A 20,027-nucleotide genomic window follows, 5' to 3' on the forward strand; every position below is an offset into this window, starting at 1 on the left:
ATCATTTTCTCACAGTCAGAAAATTCCAACAATTTCGAGAAGGAAACTCATTACATCCACGAACTTTTATTGATCAATTCCGAGTAAGATTACCAGAACACTGGACGCTAGCACACAAATTAGACTTTATATGTGCACACATGACAGGAACAGACGCAGAAACCATGCAGAATGTTGCAGCGACATGCCGATCGTACGAAGATTTCAGAGAGAAGTTTCTCTCACGATATTGTTCCAGCGAAGCACAGAACAGAGTGAAGTACGAATTATTACAGAATCCATATTTTGAAAATTCAGGAGAGAAGAGTCCCGTGAAATTTTTCGAAGTAATGGCAAACAAAAATCAATTCTTAGATGTACCATACAGTGACGGAGAGTTGATTAAATTATGCGCGATGAAGCTACCATTGAAATACCATCAATCATTAGTAGGTCGCGGAGGCAATGACGTCGAAGCATTTAAAGGTATTCTAAGGGAACTAGAGTTCATATTTTCGGAAGATGATGCAAGAAAAAGACGAAGCGCACGTGAAAACGAAAGCAAAAAGCAGTGGAATCCACAAGACACAGTACGAAGAAACAATAATTACGAACCACGTGATAACTTCGCACCAAGAAACGACAATAGATTTCAACAAAGAACCGGTTATGGATTTAGAAGAGAATATGGCAATAACTATAATTCACCCAGGAACGGCAACAACTATTGCAGAGGGAATAACGACCACTGGAACGGGTACTGGCGAACCAATAGACCGACAAATTATCAACCAAGAAACCACTATCAACAAGCTGACCAAGAAAAGCGAATACAGACAGAAGAGGTTGCGGTAAGACCACCAAAACCCGAAAAACGTTCGAATTGACAACTAAGCGCTCATGCCAAAGAGAATGACGCACCGACCCAGGACAATTGCAGCACCTTGAACAGAGAAGTAAAAATCTTATCACGAGAAGAGAAGAAGGACGAAACAAATCCGCAGGGACCAGATGAGAACGAAGACAGAAAAATAAGAATATCGTGTTGGGACGAAATTAATTGGGAGAATACTGACGAGGAAGATGAATTACCAGAGGCATGCACAACGAATGTAGGACGAAAGGACGAAGTAATGGGTATTGCAGAGCTATTTGAGATGGAAACCAGGGAAAGCGAATTCAATGAGGATAATGCGCAGTCGACTGAAGTTGAAAATAAGTTACAAGTGGGCACACAACCCAACGTATATAATGAAGGAAGTTATGAAGCGATAATTAGAGCATTTAGATGCCATTATGTGGAAGGAGCGACGAAAAAGGAGAAAATAGACGAGGATGAGGAAAAAGTAGAAGATGTTGAAGAAAGCGTAAATGATGGAAGAAATAGAGAAGAGGAAATAAAAGAGAGAGAAGTAGCAGTCGAAGCTTATCCTACAGAAAGTTCGAATTCACAAGGGAAATTCCTAAAAAGACTCGTGTATGATTCAGTGGAGAATTCGTTGATGCAAGAGGAAGAAGAACAGAACCAACCCTTTGAAATTCAACCAATTGTGAATGCCATGGTAAAGCATATCCCAGTCAATATTGTAATTGATAGCGGAAGTGAACTGACTGCGATCTCAGAAAATTTATTCATGCAGTGTAATGCCAATGAGGAATTGCCAGTTCTGAAAACACGTAAGATTAAAGTAAGAGGTCCTATTAGAAACAATGCTGCGGAAGTTACGAGACAAACAAGGTTAACTCTTTCGTGCCAAGGTCAAAAGATAGAAGCCAACTTCGTGATTATACCTAAACTAACTGTAGATTTGATTATAGGTGCAGATTTTTTTAAATGAGAGACTAGCGATAATAGATATGGGGAAAGGTAGCGTATCATTCGGGAATGTCACACTTCTCTTTGAGCAAAAGCTAAAATTAGAAGAAATACCAGTTATAAACAAACAATTAAGAATGATGCGAGAAAAGGAGGATGAAGAATTAGAATGGTATGCACAAAAGGGGGAATCGCCTCAACTCATGTTAGAAGTCCATAAAGAAATCGACGAAAAATTGCAAGAAGTTCAAGGTATTTCGGAACACAGTAAAAGAGAATTAGAAGGTATTTTACGAGAGAAAGCAGATGTATTTTTACCTAAGACTGGTAGTATTACACACTTTCAGTACAAGTTTGAAGATTAATTTTATTACTGGTAAATAATCAGCACAATATTTCAAGATTATGTTGCAGATAAGATCGTCAGGTGAAAGAAGAATGAAGAGAGAGGAAGGTGGGAAAAAGAAAGTAGTTTCAATAATAACACAATAGTACCATAGCTTAAGGTGAAGGGATAAAGCGTAGATAGTCTAACAGCATGAAATACTAAAATTCCATACACCACGACACTACACAAAAATAAAAAACGAATTTGAGGATTCTTGAGTAGACGTTAAGACTCCAAATATCTTAGAATTATAACATGGAAAGGGCGCCGAAATTTGTGAAGCTTTTTAAGTAGGCGCAAAACAAGTAGATAATAGATATATGTTAGATGATTATAAGTAAAACTTTTTGTAAGAACAATTGTAAAAAACTCCAACAAAGACCAGATGCAACGACCCACAAGTTGCAACGCGAAATGTATCAAGAAAGAAAAGGACGTAATTAGCAAGACACGATTCCTACATAGCAGGAGCGGCGAGAGAAGGAAAAGGACAGCGAACTAACAGAATGCCCTTGTAGCGAAAGTGGGCAATAAATTTGCCCACTAGGAGGAATCATGCTGGGGTGGAACACCGAGCCGCACAGTGACAGACCCATGCTGAGACGCGGCGGGCGGCGCTGGGACGGCGAACGCCGGAAGGGTCTCCGAGCCTCGAATGAACGGAGCGAGCAAAAAACGACCGGACGAGAAGACCGCTTGGGCAAACCACCGCTGGCAAAAAATATGCGTAAAAGTCACACTACTGCTATTAAACCGCACGCTGATGCACGAAACTGAAGAAGGACTTCCACAAAGTAAAAATGACGCGCCCAAACAATTTATCAAACTGTTACTAGGAGGAGAACTTCAAAGCGACTAGTTATCAATAAATATTTCCATATCCTGCCCAGAGAAGAACCAAGAAGCAAGTAAGAAGCAGAGAAAAAGCCGGAAGAACAGAAGTTGAAGATTCGCAAGATTGAGACCAAGAAAGAAGATGGGTGAAGAATAGACGACATACCTTCCCAAATCCCTATCCTATTGTAAACTAGTCGTCTGCGAAGTATTATAAACGAAAAAACGACCGCATTCAGCGACACATAACGATGACTTTCACGCATACAAAGCCAGTAAACCACGAGATTCTGCACTCACAGCTCCATTCCATTATGGGACCTCCGCAACAGCAACACACACTTGCAAAACCATCAAGGAACGACGAACGAAGCTGTACATCAAATACTTGCCCAGATCCATCCCGCTCAAGTCCATCACCTTCGTGCAAAAACATTCGCCAACCTCATGCTTGAACATTCATAGGATTGTGTGAACGTGTGAAATCAAATTATATGATGTAGGAATTGTGCAAAAGAAACGTGTGAAAAACTAAATACGTTAAGCACACCAGACAGCTAATAAACTACAAAATAACAGTTATTGACTATGGACTTAAGTAAAAAAATAGACTGTCGATAAAAACAAGTCATTAGTTCTGAAATGGACAGTATATAAAGAAACAATATGCCACTTATTTTCTCCTCACAAAAATGAAAGAATAACTATATTTTACTTAGTTTCTCCTTATAAAAACAAAGAATAAAAAATTATCTTGTTGGATGTTTTCCCTTTCTTTAACATTTGTACCATTTATTAGGATAATACCTCAATACGTGTGTATGTATATTTCTTTGTCAAAGCAATTTTTTTAACATTTGTACCATTTGTTAGGATAATATTTGAATACTTGTGCATGTATATTTCTTTGTCAAAGCAATTCTAGGAAATAATTCTTATTTGTTAGTATAACAATGTTGAAATGAGTGTCTAGAAACAAAAGCATTTTACTTGTACATGATATTTAGAAAATGTGTTAGGAATAGATTTTACTTTATTACTAAATTTACAAAAACAATATTTCTAAGAAAATCGATGTGAAAGACTCCTCACTTTCGATAACAAACTTCTTAAAAAACAAACATCACACTTAAATAAAGAAAGAAAATAAATAAAAACTAATAATAGTATAAAAATATTCTTCTCTTGTCATTTTTAATTATAATGTGGAAGAATATAAAAATATAAATTAGTAATACCTAGCATAGAACAGAATAACGTGGCTGAACAGTAGGCAACAAAATTTAGACACCAGAATAATTTTTGACTGATTTAGACAACGATTCAATCATTGCCTAACTTCAGTGGAAATATTAAGTTCGAAGGGTGGTGATATGTAAGGTGTCAGGCAAATCCAACACCTTACATGAAAATCCTGACATGATAAGCAAATCCAGTAGTATGTCACATAGCTCGGAATAAATCGTGACATTAAATTAACCAAAGTAATACGAGTAACGAGTGAGCAAATGGAATACCACAGACTAACACAAGAATGCCTAAATGCATGTCGTACCTTCCCACCGTGAGGCAGACGCAGTTCCGATGGGGGAAACGTGTTAAGGGAGGGGCTGGGCACCCACGCTGTGAGCCTACCTGCACGACTATACAAGCCGCACGTTTTAGCGTGAGGCTTTTTCGCGTCTCAGGTACGTCAAGGATCACCCCCAGCCCATGTTAAAAGCTAGAGCCCTCCAGAAAAGCAGTATAGATCTTACGATAACACAAAAAGGGCCACTACCACCCGCAAGTTTTAGCGTGAGACTTTTTCGCGTGTCTGTTACATTAGGATCACTCCCCAGCCAATGTTAAAAGATAGAGCCCTCCAGAAGAGCAGTATAGATCTTACGATAACGCTAAAAGGACCACACTAGCTGCAGGTTTTAGCGTGAGACTTTTTAGCGTCTCTGTTACGTTGCAAACTTTAAAATCATTGCCCCACAACGAGAAGTATAACGTTTCTCATTGGATAGACAGAATGTTTGTAGGCGGAGCTTAAGGTTAACATTGAGACCCTGATTGGTCAGATGAAAACACAGCCAGATAGTTTTTTTTTAAACTACCTTCGGTAAATTGTAGAAAGGAGAAGTTAGTGGGTTAGTTCCGAGACGGCGGGCTGGATGGCTGCTGCGCCGGCCGCTGCCGCCCTGACGCTGCTTAAGCACCGACAAGGTAATGAACGCACGCGATGCCGCATTTTTGAGCGCATAAGGCTCCACTCAGAACTGCAGAAGTCTCATCTGTTACATCCCGTTTTTGCGTAGTACTAATGTCGATCGTTAATTAAAACTCATGGTGTTCACATTTGCCACTTGAAGAACAGATCTGAAACGCGATGATTTTTCTTTTATATAGTTATTGAGAAGCCACATCAGCCACTGTAATTTACGACATGTTAAATAAGTAATTGAAGATAATTGAGGGTCACTGTGGACCATTTTGATAGTTTTCTCTTTTGTACAACTTAAATTAAACCTAGATTATAGATGTGATATGGCATAGGTCATCCTTCGATCGATTGTAGAACTTGGAAACCCATTTAGGGAATATTCGTTCACATTTTTGTTGAAGGCAGTTGGTTTTTACCATCCAGTATTAAAACATTTCCTTTTATCAATAGTGCAATTTATAAACGATGTTTTGTGATTAGAATAAATTTGCAATGGTAAACTTAACTGCTTTTTCGACGTTATTTTACCAGCTAACTAAAAATAGGAAAGCCTTGAACCCTTTCCACTATATTTAGTTAGAATTAAGATCTTTTACAGGGAGTGCAGTGGAGCTGACGCTGAGATCATTTAGTATTTGGTTATATCATCGCTAGTCTCACTGAACTCTTCTGAATTCTACATGTCATGTGTGGTCTGGCGTCTCCTTACCAGCAACAGGTCCCAGGTTCAAACTAGTTAATTCCCTAAAAAACACGCTCAGAGCGTCGTTGCGCGAAATTGGTTGGGAGACACGATACAGTACAATCAGACACCACCATGAATGTTTAGAACTTCATCCGCTCATGAAAGACGCCGGCGCGGGCGGCGGCTGACAAAGCTTTGCCATCCTGCCGTCACATTTGATTGTTTGCAGCAAGCGACTGTGTCCTGTGGTGTGTAACAGCACATACAGCACTTTAACGGCAAATTGGGATAACTTTGGTTCTATGCGACGTGTCAAAATGAAATCGCAGTTTAAGTTAGACCGCCAAAAATACAACAGAAAATCGCATCCAATTCAGTGCATTAGTTTTTGCATCGTGCGCGTACAGACATACAAAAATTCTAAAAATAATTTTTTCGCTTCGATAGCTATTATAAAAAACACACTCATATTTAGTTTTCTTACTAATTCTTACTAATGGTGAACAAATTCTGAGCGCTAAATAAATGTCTACTGTATTCGAAATCATCTAAATAAAGACCACAGTGTTTTATGGTGATATCAAACACAAATAGCTGATTAGTACATAGTTACATACCGAGAGCCAACATACTTTTTAATTGTTTAAACTTCGGGGTATATATGAACAAACAGTAATCGCTGTTGCCAACGCCAACACTCCGGCGCTTTTACATTTCAATTGTTCTGCTGTGTGGCGTTGGTTGCATGCAAGAGGTTTGTTGCATAAACTAAATGTCACTAAGAAGCTGTTGCTGGCAATCCGACACACCGATTACCCTGTTCTTCATCGTGACGTCAGAAATATTATTAATCAGTTTACAGAATGTTGCGAACTTAGCCAAATGGTGAGATAATTCGCGTTTTTCGCTAGTCTACTTGCAAAAAATAAATGTTATACTTGAAATTACTGTCAAAAAAACTCTAACTTTATAAGAGTTTTCGCGCCAGGCGCGGCGTCTGTAGCATTTGCTGACTCCTGCTACATGGCTAATCCGGCACTGGTGGGAGACATGTGGTGATAACGTTAGTGACTATGTAGAAAAGTATGTAAAAGATGTAAGCTCATTAGCGATTTTTTTGCTTTCTTACTTACTAAACTTTTTGGTAATAAATTATTGTGCGTTACTTTCCGATCTTACTTCGTAAATAGTTGAATTTGCATATCCAAGAATGTAGGACATTTCACGACAGTTTTATGTTTGTTGCATGTCGCCTTCCTGGTGCTGCAGTTTTAATTGCCAGCAGTGTACCTTCCTGAGCCGGGCCAAATATATCTCTTGTATGTGCAGTGCCACCTCTGGCAGGCAAGTTCTACGCGCCGGATGAAGGTACCAAACAGGTGGACCCTGCGTTCATTGCCATGATCGAAGAAGGGAGCCGCAAGGGCCCCAAGGACAAGTGGGATGCGCCGCAGACCGGAAATCAGTGGTAAGGTTAAAAGACGTCTGTCTACTCTAGACAGGAACCGGTACCTCTAGGTTACTTGTTCAGCTATTACATACCTCCGTAGCAGAGGTCGCTAACCTATATTTTTGCTGTATCATTCAACTCACAGGTAGTCGGCTTGAATACAGTACATTTCCCCACTCGGCGTACACTGATGCCACAAAACTCGTGGGATACCGATATGCAGGTATACAGTTGGTGGGCACAAGGTATAAAAGGGCAGTGAATTGGCGGAGCTGTCATTTGTACTCAGGCGATTCATTTGAATAGGTTTCAGACGGAGTTATTGCCGCACGACGGGACTATGTCAATAGCTGCACTTAGCTCAAACGTCAGAAGTGTGCTTCCTCCCTCCAGCCAAAGTTCGGTGGGCCGTGGGCTCTCAGTTTATCTGACGTGGTACACACGCACCGTTTATTTTACATTTTATGCGAGTCTTTGGCCCTTTTGGGCGTTCTGTATTAGTATTGGACCATGCCTCTTTAGGCAGTTTGTAGTTTTAGTTTGTTCCGAAGACGGCGTGATTACGCGCCGAAACCTAGGTCAACATCCGGTTTCAATTTGCAATTCGGGCGGATTCTCTATAATCATTAAATTATTCACTGTTGCTGACGCGCTGCAATGTTAAAAGTTCTCACGATACATTTATACTTTTCCATCATCCTATAAAGTCTGTAATAAAATCACAGAATCACCCTGTATACATATACATTTACAGGCGCCGACGCACATAACTTTTACACTCAGTAGTGTCGTTTGTGACGTTTCCGGACATGGGTTCCTATGCAAAACGTGATCTACAAGTCCCCTCCAAAAGCTCTAGAAGTGTGTAACATGAACTGTGATACACCCGGTATATGTACACATGGTGTATCATAGCTAGTACCGAAAACTAGCACAGGTAAAAGCATATAATAACAGAAGAAAAATGTTACAAGTAGACATGAGTTCGAAAACGAGCTGTTTACGAGATAACTTCGAATATGAGGTTACGAGTCCCCACTGACCTCAGTACATGATAACAGAAGCAAAACTGTTCCAAGTAGACATGAGTTCGAAAATGAGCTGTTTGCGAGATAACTTCGAATGTGTGGTTACGAGTCGCCACTGACCTCAGCATGAAGTAGTTGTCATAGTTCACACAAACTTATTTGAAGTGTAAACTTATAGATTAGATTAAGTCCCCATCTACTTGAGCTCAAATATCGCTCTTGATAGGACAACGATAAATTTTGCTGCTGATGCATAACTGCTTATACTGCAGCAATACGGTCCCAAAATCGAGCAAGGCCTGTTTTTTGGCCTCCAAACATCACATGACCTCATTCCTCTATATGTTTCTGTCTGGGATCACCACAAAAGAGAACTGTACATCACGCCCATTGATTAGATTGAAGAACTGGGCAGGGGGGGGGGGAACTGAATTGTACAGTCATGTCACGATTTACAGTCATGGCCAGCCGATGTGGCCGAGCGGTTCTAGGCGCTTTAGTCTGGAACCGCGCGACCGCTACGGTCGCAGGTTCGAATCCTGCCTCGGGCCTGGATGTGTGTGACGTCCTTAGGTTAGTTAGGTTTAAGTACTTCTAAGTTCTAGGGAACTTATGACCACAGATGTTAAGTCCCATAGTGCTCAGAGCCATTTGAATCATTTTTTCGCTTTTTTTTTTTGTTTTACACTCATGTCAGAATTCTGAACACTCCCAGGAGTGTAAGTGACCACATTAAGCTACCTCTATAGTTTTCGAGTAATTTAATGAAAACTAAGTTTGTAACTAAAACACCCCCCATCTGTAAATTTAATGCCAGAAAATTTTGGTCATAGCACATGATAAAACCTGTTAAATAATAGAGCTATAACAAGTTTTAGTACTGTACTTTAATTACAACCTATGCAAGGTCTCTTAGAGGTAAGTTCAGCGGTAACAATCTACTATCGGTTTCACTCTAAAAATTCTAGAAGGCAGAGTTTTTATGCAAGCGAGCTGAGACTCTTTCTGTGATTTCAAGTAACATGTATACATACCTGTAAAAATTAAGATGATTCTAAATTAATTCATAACTTGGTTATTAAATATTGTGTGTACGAGAAAGCGCCCGTTTAGTGACTGCTGTAGTGTGCAGAAGGCGGTTGACAGCAGGTGTTCCCTTGGCCGTCCGCTGCGCCACATACACTCCTGGAAATGGAAAAAAGAACACATTAACACCGGTGTGTCAGACCCACCATACTTGCTCCGGACACTGCGAGAGGGCTGTACAAGCAATGATCACACGCATGGCACAGCGGACACACCAGGAACCGCGGTGTTGGCCGTCGAATGGCGCTAGCTGCGCAGCATTTGTGCACCGCCGCCGTCAGTGTCAGCCAGTTTGCCGTGGCATACGGAGCTCCATCGCAGTCTTTAACACTGGTAGCATGCCGCGACAGCGTGGACGTGAACCGTATGTGCAGTTGACGGACTTTGAGCGAGGGAGTATAGTGGGCATGCGGGAGGCCGGGTGGACGTACCACCGAATTGCTCAACACGTGGGGCGTGAGGTCTCCACAGTACATCGATGTTGTCACCAGTGGTCGGCGGAAGGTGCACGTGCCCGTCGACCTGGGACCGGACCGCAGCGACGCACGGATGCACGCCAAGACCGTAGGATCCTACGCAGTGCCGTAGGGGACCGCACCGCCACTTCCCAGCAAATTAGGGCCACTGTTGCTCCTGGGGTATCGGCGAGGACCATTCGCAACCGTCTCCATGAAGGTGGGCTACGGTCCCGCACACCGTTAGGCCGTCTTCCGCTCACGCCCCAACATCGTGCAGCCCACCTCCAGTGGTGTCGCGACAGGTGTGAATGGAGGGACGAATGGAGACGTGTCGTCTTCAGCGATGAGAGTCGCTTCTGCCCTGGTGTCAATGATGGTCGTATGCGTGTTTGGCTCCGTGCAGGTGAGCGCCACAATCAGGACTGCATACGACCGATGCACAAAGGGCCAACACCCGGCATCACGGTGTGGGGAGCGATCTTCTACACTGGCCGTACACCTCTGGTGATCGTCGAGGGGACACTGAATAGTGCACGGTACATCCAAACCGTCATCGAACCCATCGTTCTACCATTCCTAGACCGGCAAGGGAACTTGCTGTTCCAACAGGACAATGCACGTCAGCATGTATCCCGTGCCACCCAATGTGCTCTAGAAGGTGTAAGTCAACTACCCTGGCCAGCAAGATCTCGGATCTTTCCCCCATTGAGCATGTTTGGGACTGGATGAAGCATCGTCTCACGCGGTCTGCACGTCCAGCACGGACGCTGGTCCAACTGAGGCGCCAGGTGGAAATGGCATGGCAAGCCGTTCCACAGGACTACATCAGCATCTCTACGATCGTCTCCATGGGAGAATAGCAGCCTGCATTGCTGCGAAAGGTGGATATACACTACTAGTGCCGACATTGTGCATGCTCTGTTGCCTGTGTCTATGTGTCTGTGGTTCTGTCAGTGTGATCATGTGATGTATCTGACCCCAGGAATGTGTCAATAAAGTTTCCCCTTCCTGGGACAATGAATTCACGGTGTTCTTATTTCAATTTCCAGGAGTGTATATGGCCGAAAGAGTCAGGCTTCAGGAATTGTGAAACGAACCCTATCGTCCAGGACCGTGTGCCACAGAGTGCCGATTCGTCACGAGATGGAAAATTCTAGGCGTCTATTGTGCTGTAGGTGTAGATGTAAGCGCTGTAGTGTGTGAGTGAGACAGATAAGAGAACCTAGGTCGTAGGAAACCCCGTATAAACCTTTTGTGGCCAGGGAGACGTAGCAGTGTTAAATATGGAGGACCTAAGATCGGCCATAAAGGGAAACATTTATGAAAACTATTTAATTCTGTAGTAATTCAGGGAATGAAGCCACAGTAATTTTAATCTACAATCCTTCATAAATTTTCATGGTGATCCCAATAAAACTTGAATACTGATCATACCTGTAATAGTTTACCGAGCGGGGTGGCGCAGTGGTTAGACACTGCACTCGCATTCGGGAGGACGACGGTTCAATCCCACGTCCGGCCATCCTGATTTAGGTTTTCCGTGATTTCCCTAAATCACTCCAGGCAAATGCTGGGATGGTTCCTCTGAAAGGACGCGGCCGACTTCCTTCCCCATCCTTCCCTAATCCGATGAGACCGATGACCACGCTGTCTGGTCTCCTTCCCCGAACAACCAAACCAAACCTATAATAGTTTAGGATTTACTGTTACAGTGAAATTCACAAGTTTTGTAACAGAGACCTGAATGCTAAAATCTGAACGCTTTGGTCGATCTTAACGGTCGACATTTCATATAGAAGCGCATCATTAAAATGATGTTTGTTGTAAATATCAACTCTCTAACTTGTTTAAAATATATAGTAAATTTAAATTACCAGTATTTTCATCAGATCATCATTTCCTCCACACAAAACGCATTGAATGATGACAGCATGACAACTTTTTGAATTGTTAGGTAATAGAATATTTGTTGTAAAGTTTAGTGCATAATAGTTACTTTTGTTCTTCATTTATTTATCAGAAACCACATTGGTGCAAGGCTACTGGACATGGCATTCAAAGCTAAGAAGGAAATTGTATCGGTTTTATGTAAAAGAATTTAACCTTTATTATGTAATGGCTATTATTGTTACTTTATTTAGACTGTGAAAGTCGTCAAGCTTTGATTATTTAAATGTGCTAAAATGTAGAATAAGCTGTAGCCAATCAGATAGACGGTTTCAGGAAAAGGACCTGTCCTAGTCAGTTGAGCGACGATGTTCGGCACGTGGGAGATGCGGCCGGAGACGGGCAGAGGGACAGTTCTCGTCTATATACCAAAGGTACAGTGATTCTAGAGATGCGAAAGCGAACGGTCGGTCTATAGGTAGTTAGGAAGTGAAAAGACTTAGAAAATTCCGCGTTGTGTGGTATCGCGGGACGCAGACTCTGTGCTGTGAGCAGCCGCAAGCCTGGTGTGAACTCTTTTTAACTTTTCGTGAAGATAACGAGGTCGAGTATTGGACTTGTATTTCACGATGAGGTTGTGAATGATCGAACTGTGTAGCAGTAACTCTAAATACAGCCACTTTCGTTATTAGTTCACTTTCTAAATAAACATAATTCTAAACAAATCGCAACAGTATGGCCTACATCATTATGGGTCGTAAATTTAGTTCTTGATATTATTATTATTATTGTTACTATTGTTATATGTTATATATAGTTATATGTTTCATACAACTTCGCAAACTTGCCATCAGCCAGACAATTTAACCAAAGGGTCACAAGTGTCTAATTAAGGGCGTGTAATGCGACACATGCGGTTCAACCTCAAGATGAGTTTGAGCCGAGACATTTCGTCGAAGAGGAACCTCATGTGAGCCTGAACATCTCTGGGATGTTAGCTCGCAAGATGAGAATAGTACAGGGTCTTTGTGATTTACTTATGCGAAAGTAACCTTTCATTGAGGAAAAGGTAAACAACTGACAGAAATGTTTGATACAGTACTGAATGCAGTATATCTTCAAGTTTCATTTACGAATGTTCAGTGTGGCTACCTTTTGTAACACGACAAATATCCCACCTTACATAATTTTTTTATTTTGTTTTAGTCATCATCCAAAGGATATCATTTGTCCTTAGAATATTTGCATGTAACATATGATAACAATGCATATCATAATAAACAAGCAAAGCAAATTACATACCCAAAGTACATAAATAGAGGACAAGAACGTAGTACAAGAAAAAGACTTGCTCATAACAAACTATTTAGGGCATTAACTGCGCCTTACACACAGATATGTTGGGGGAATTTAACAGAATCTTTTAAGTATTATATAATTTGAAAATAAATTTAAATTCCTTTAAATTATTGAAAGCAAGTAAAGGTTTCAATTTATTATCTGACAAGACATTCATTGACACTGTAGAAGTATTTATCCATCAGGTATTTTTTTACTTCATGCTGGAATTTACTTTTGTCTTCCAGCTCTTTAATTTGTGATGGAAGTGCATTTAAAAAATACATTCCTGAGTGGGTCACATGGTTCTAACTTCTGGTGCTTGCTGTGTAGGAAATGTAGAAGTCTTTGCAATGCCTTGTATTGTGCTTATGGTAGCTAGAGTTGGTTTGAAGATTACAGTCATTTTTACTGGTCATTACCAGCCATTTTAAAAATCAGTTTCATACCAAATTCTTTGAAACAAGTCTTGATGCTCGTGTAATCCATTATCGCAGCTTGTCGACGTTTCACGGAAGCGAAGTGACAAACACTCTTGTCTTTAATGTAGCCTCATACACAAAAGTCCATTGGGGTAAATGAGATGATCGTGGTGGTTAGTGTGGGGCGGCGGGTTACATTTGGTGGTGGTTCGTCGTCTTTTTACGAGAGCCAGGCAACTATTTATGTGGTCAGTCAGAATGCGATGGAATACGTACTGACCATAGTTTCCAGTCTGCACGTCCACATTCTTGCCAGCCCACTGAAAGAAATGTTTCTGTTCTCGTTTTGCTTAGCGGGATCAAGACTATGATTATAAATGAAGATTTAGAGTTCTAATTCATACATATATTTGGTAAAGTTTCACACGCACATCATTGTGAAAGTCATTATGTTCATACTGACAGTAAATCTTTTTGTACTAAACAGCACTATTAGCAGTTCAGATGCCACAAAAGTGGAAAATAATGGTCACCACTTGCCATGCGGATTTGTAAATATCACGGACGGCACACTCACAGTTACTTTAGCGGAAATCTAAGCTATCGAGGACGGTGTACAGTCCTCGCGAGTTCACTATCAGGTATTACAGAAAATCAGCGTTTTGCCACAGACCGTCTCTGACGCCATCCGAGACAGTGCGCAATCCGGCCTTTGACAGACGCGGATCTTACAGTGGCTGGGTGCGAACTGAAGCCTAGTCTTGCGTCTCGGGCTGTATTTATATACACTCCTGGAAATTGAAATAAGAACACCGTGAATTCATTGTCCCAGGAAGGGGAAACTTTATTGACACATTCCTGGGGTCAGATATATCATATGATCACACTGACAGAACCACAGGCACATAGACACAGGCAACAGAGCATGCACAATGTCGGCACTAGTACATTTATATCCACCTTTCGCAGCAATGCAGGCTGCTATTCTCCCATGGAGACGATCGTAGAGATGCTGGATGTAGTCCTGTGGAACGGCTTGCCATGCCATTTCCACCTGGCGCCTCAGTTGGACCAGCGTCCGTGCTGGACGTGCAGACCGCGTGAGACGACGCTTCATCCAGTCCCAAACATGCTCAATGGGGGACAGATCCGGAGATCTTGCTGGCCAGGGTAGTTGACTTACACCTTCTAGAGCACATTGGGTGGCACGGGATACATGCGGACGTGCATTGTCCTGTTGGAACAGCAAGTTCCCTTGCCGGTCTAGGAATGGTAGAACGATGGGTTCGATGACGGTTTGGATGTACCGTGCACTATTCAGTGTACCCTCGACGATCACCAGAGGTGTACGGCCAGTGTAGGAGATCGCTCCCCACACCATGATGCTGTGTGCCTCGGTCGTATGCAGTCCTGATTGTGGCGCTCACCTGCACGGCGCCAACCACGCATACGACCATCATTGGCACCAAGGCAGAAGCGACTCTCATCTTTGAAGACGACACGTCTCCATTCGTCCCTCCATTCACGCCTGTCGCGACACCACTGGAGGCGGGCTGCACGATGTTGGGGCGTGAGCGGAAGACGGCCTAACGGTGTGCGGGACCGTAGCCCACCTTCATGGAGACGGTTGCGAATGGTCCTCGCCGATACCCCAGGAGCAACAGCGTCCCTAATTTGCTGGGAAGTGGCGGTGTGGTCCCCTACGGCACTGCGTAGGATCCTACTGTCTTGGCGTGCATCCGTGCGTCGCTGCGGTCCGGTCCCAGGTCGACGGGCACGTGCACCTTCCGCCGACCACTGGTGACAACATCGATGTACTGTGGAGACCTCACGCCCCACGTGTTGAGCAATTCGGCGGTACGTCCACCTGGCCTCCCGCATGCCCACTATACGCCCTCGCTCAAAGTCCGTCAACTGTACATACGGTTCACGTCCACGCTGTCGCGGCATGCTACCAGTGTTAAAGACTGCGATGGAGCTCCGTATGCCACGGCAAACTGGCTGACACTGACGGCGGCGGTGCACAAATGCTGCGCAGCTAGCGCCATTCGACGGCCAACACCGCGGTTCCTGGTGTGTCCGCTGTGCCATGCGTGTGATCTTTGCTTGTACAGCCCTCTCGCAGTTTCCGGAGCATTTATGGTGGGTCTGACACACCGGTGTTAATGTGTTCTTTTTTCCATTTCCAGGAGTGTATGTGGCGCAGCGGACGGCCAAGGGAACACCTGCTGTCATCCGCCTTCTGCACACTACAGCAGTCACTAAACGGGCGCTTTCTCGTACACACAATATTTAATAACCAAGTTATGAATTAATTTAGAATCATCTTAATTTTTACAGGTATGTATACATGTTACTTGAAATCACAGAAAGAGTCTCAGCTCGCTTGCATAAAAACTTTGCCTTCTAGAATTTTTAGAGTGAAACCGGTAGTAGATTGTTACCGCTGAACTTACCTCTAAGAGACCTTGCATAGGTTGTAATTAAAGTACAGTACTAAAACTTGTTATAGCTCTATTATTTAACAGGTTTTATCATGTGCTATGACCAAAATTTTCTGGCATTAAATTTACAGATGGGGGGTGTTTTAGTGACAAATTTAGTTTTCATTAAATTACTTGAAAACTATAGAGGTAGCTTAATGTGTTCACTTAGTTATTATATTTAAAGTTGAACTGAAGCATCATACGAATTTTTACATTTCTAAGTCTAATATTTAGCGCCTTCAATTTTTCTTAAAAACGTTGATTCTGACCACAGTTTTTATTTTATCATGTTGAGACTTGCACCAGTTAATTTTGACATACATTGGAATATTATGACCTATTTCTGGCTTTCTAGCTTTATCATTATTTTCTTTAAACGATGTATCTATGAAAACCTTTAATCTAATCACTCTTAAGACTTGACATTTAAAACATTATTTCATTAAAGTATATGTTGAAAAAGTTTGAAAAAGCAATTTTAACCCAGACGCGTTATGGTGACATGGCGCTACTAGCAGTGAACTGGGGTATGGTTCAAATCTCTCTGAGCACTATGGGACGTAACTGCCGTGGTCATCAATCCCCTAGAACTTAGAACTACTTAAAGCTAAGTAACCTAAGGACATCAAACACGTTCATGCCCGAGGCAGGATTCGAACCTGCGACCGTAGTCGTCGCGCGGTTCCAGACTGTAGCGGCTAGAACCGCTCGGCCACCCCGGCTGGCTGGGGTCAAGTCGCGGCACACTCAGTCGCCTCTGTACCTCACAAATGATGCAGCGCTTGTTCCGCCACATCACGACATTGTTCAAGCACGAGAAGTCCAAGTCGGCCCACATTCCTACGGAGACACGCAACAGTTCGAATTTCTAGGATTTGAATGACGAGTATTTAGAGGTCTGCGCGGGTGTGGGTATCCACCGTATTTGTTACTTGGCTGATAAAATCGCGACAGGCGCAGATATCCGCAGGTCATCTGCCGATAATGAGCAAGGCATCTTCTCAGTACGTATGTTGCAATGTTAGTTGAAACAGTTTAAAACCATCGTCATTTTCAGCTGCCTTAGCACAAGATCAGAGAAATATAATTGATTCTACACACGTATTTTCATCATTTAATACTATTACATTGATTTTTTTTTTTTTTTTTTTTTTTTTTTTTTTTTGAATAGCGTTTCCAATCTCACGAGATCCGAGCCGCTACTGTGTGTGCTCCGGAGCGCCAATGCTTTCCTGTTTGGAATGGGCTGCTTTAGAGTAGGTATAGAGCATTTCCTGTGATTTAAGAAGTCGAAAGTAGTTAAGTTGTCGCGGCAATGGCAGCCTAACAATAACTATGTCATTACATACGATAATTCTAAGTACTGCTGTCTATTACTACTAATCACTCATTCAAAAGTTAAGTATATGCGGATGCGGATTAGGAACTTGCGGATGCGGTGCGGATGCAGATTGCATTTTTCTTATCGGCGCAGACCTCTAAAAATATTTCCTAATACCCTCCACGCTCTCAGTTCTAAGCTGGCACATGTCGTTGATTCACCCTGACTACGAATTAAGACTGCCGAACGTGTTCAGTTGTTGCATCGCGGACTGCTGGCCGACTCTGACCCGGCGTCTTATACGATACACAGCCAATTTCTGTGAAACGATTGTACCAATTAATAACAGTTTGTCTCTGAGGTGGTGGCTTGTGGTATTTAGTCCTGAATTGTCTCTGAACTATAGTAGCGGATTTGGATTCATGAAACCATGAACAACACTGCGCACGCTCTGCGCCGTTATTCGACTTCATGATGACTGTTGGAATAACTAGTTCGTGCATGTTCACGTCTTAGGCGGGAACAGAATGGAAATGAGCGTGTGGCATCACTGGCCGGGAGGTCCCATTCGGGGAAGTCCGGCCGCCAAGTGCAAGTCTTATTTCAGTCGACGCCACATTGGGGGACTTGCGCGCCGGTGATGAGGATGAAATGATGATAAGGACAACACAACACCCAGTTCATGAGCGGAGAAAATCTCCAACACGACAGGGAATCGAACCCGGGCCCGCTTGCATGGGAAGCAAGCACGTTACCACCCAGCTAAGCAGGCTGAAGATACGTAGCCCGATCTACAGTGGTGTACACGTCGCAGCGGTCCAAGCAAAGTGGTGCCAACGCAAATGTTCGCGATTTTCAAGATTCCGATTAACATCACACAGGGAAGATCCGTTCGTACGTGAAGAGAGTAAACGACAGTGGACTCGTACTGCACCAGAGATTCGTGAGGAAATACGGGTAAATACTATGCGAGCAGCTGCAATCTCTGTCTCAACAGTGCAACGCTGTCTCCGTGAAGAAGCTCTAAAGGAGTGAATAGCTGCCGAAAAGTCATCACTACTCAAATAAAGTAAGGTGAAATGATTGCAGTGGGTACAGAAACAGAAAAACTGGAGTGTGCAGCAGTGCTCCAAAGTGTTGTTCACGGACGAATCCAAGTTTGAAGTGTTTATAAGCCATCGTCGAATGTTTGTTCGTCAACTTACTGGAAAGGGTATGAAGAGGGCATCATGGTGGAGAGTCACTCATGCACGGGGATGTTTTTCGGGTGATCTAGTGACAATTAATAGAACATTAAGGAAGGAAAGGTACCACAAGCTGCTGATCAACAGTGCAGTTCCATCTGGACTCATTAGTCACGGGTTTGCTCTGCAACAGAACAGTTACACCAAATATGCTTCTGAAATGTGCAGAGGATATTTCAAGGGAAAAGAGAAATGTGGGAAACTGAAGAATACGAATTCTCCAAGTCAGTCATCTGATTTAAATCCCATTGATTTCTTATGGCAGTGGGGTCATAACATTGAGATCATCTAACGTTGAAGATTTTTGGAATAATTTAGAGACACGTTGGACTGCAATATCTAAAAAAAAAAAAGCATTACAAAATACTATCTGCAGAATGTCAAGACTTTGTGCAGTTGTGTCGACACTTTGAAAAGACTAGAATCTAAAGCATATTGTATTTTACTCGATGAGTGTTTCTACACTGAAATAAAGTATATAACTTTTTTTCATGAGTGAGCTAAAACTTTTGACTGGTAGTGTATTATGCGGGCTTACAAAAAAAAATTGTAGCCGTCGACTAAGTACCCTCAGACTCAGAGCTGAAATGTTAAATTTTGACTGGTTTCGTTTCTAGGGGCTGGGACGCGTAATTGCCGCATTACAAGCCAAATACTTCTGAGTCTATAGTACACAATATAAATATACACATGAATCGAATGGTCGAAGGTTCCTATCACTCGGCAATTGCGAATTTTGAATGTATGATGGAAATTTATAAATGAAAGATTGCATTTAAATAAAATCTGCAGGTACTATTTTAACGACTTTAAATGATGAGTACGATAGCAGAAGTACCTTTAAGAATGCCATTTATCACTGAAAAACATTATTGGTGTCGATGGTCCAGCAATTAAATGAAATATAAGTTGAAAAAAAGGAAAAACAATAGATTCCTACCTCACGTAATTAGTTTTGAGCAACAACGTAGCTCGCGAGATATTCAATTCTAAACGCATGCCAGGTCTTCACTGTAGAAGCCATGGAAATCTCACAAGTGCACCAGTCAGCACTACGAACTGCCCAACACTCTCCAAGTATTTCCTGTGACTATCCGTCACGCCCTCCCATCCAGAACTCCCTGTCTCCTGTGCACACCCAATCCTCCCCCACTTCCATACAGTCTCTCCATTGACTTCGGTAGTCATCTACCACAGTAACGAGCGCTATGACTGGCTAAAGCACTCCCGTCATGTCTCCAAGTTGAAGCACACTCACAAACATATTGAAACACATATTAAATACTGGATTTATATTTAAATAACTTGAAATTAAATAAATATTCCTATGGCTGGACCATAATCACGCTCTAATTCCCATATTAAGTACATAAACAATTAAATAAACATATATCAA

General features: G+C 42.4%; 1 protein-coding gene across 1 annotated transcript in view; it reads left to right on the forward strand.

Moving 5' to 3' along the window:
* The window catches only part of LOC126365958 (uncharacterized), a 55,575-nt gene that overhangs the window by 21,975 nt on the left and 13,573 nt on the right, over positions 1 to 20,027 (forward strand). Inside the window, exon 2 of the mRNA XM_050008788.1 lies at positions 7,241 to 7,379. Coding sequence (XP_049864745.1) covers positions 7,241 to 7,379 — 139 coding nt within the window. The remainder of the gene's footprint in view (positions 1 to 7,240; positions 7,380 to 20,027) is intronic.

The sequence above is a fragment of the Schistocerca gregaria genome, chromosome 1, assembly GCF_023897955.1.
Source record: "Schistocerca gregaria isolate iqSchGreg1 chromosome 1, iqSchGreg1.2, whole genome shotgun sequence".
NCBI classification, from domain to species: Eukaryota; Metazoa; Arthropoda; class Insecta; order Orthoptera; family Acrididae; genus Schistocerca; species Schistocerca gregaria.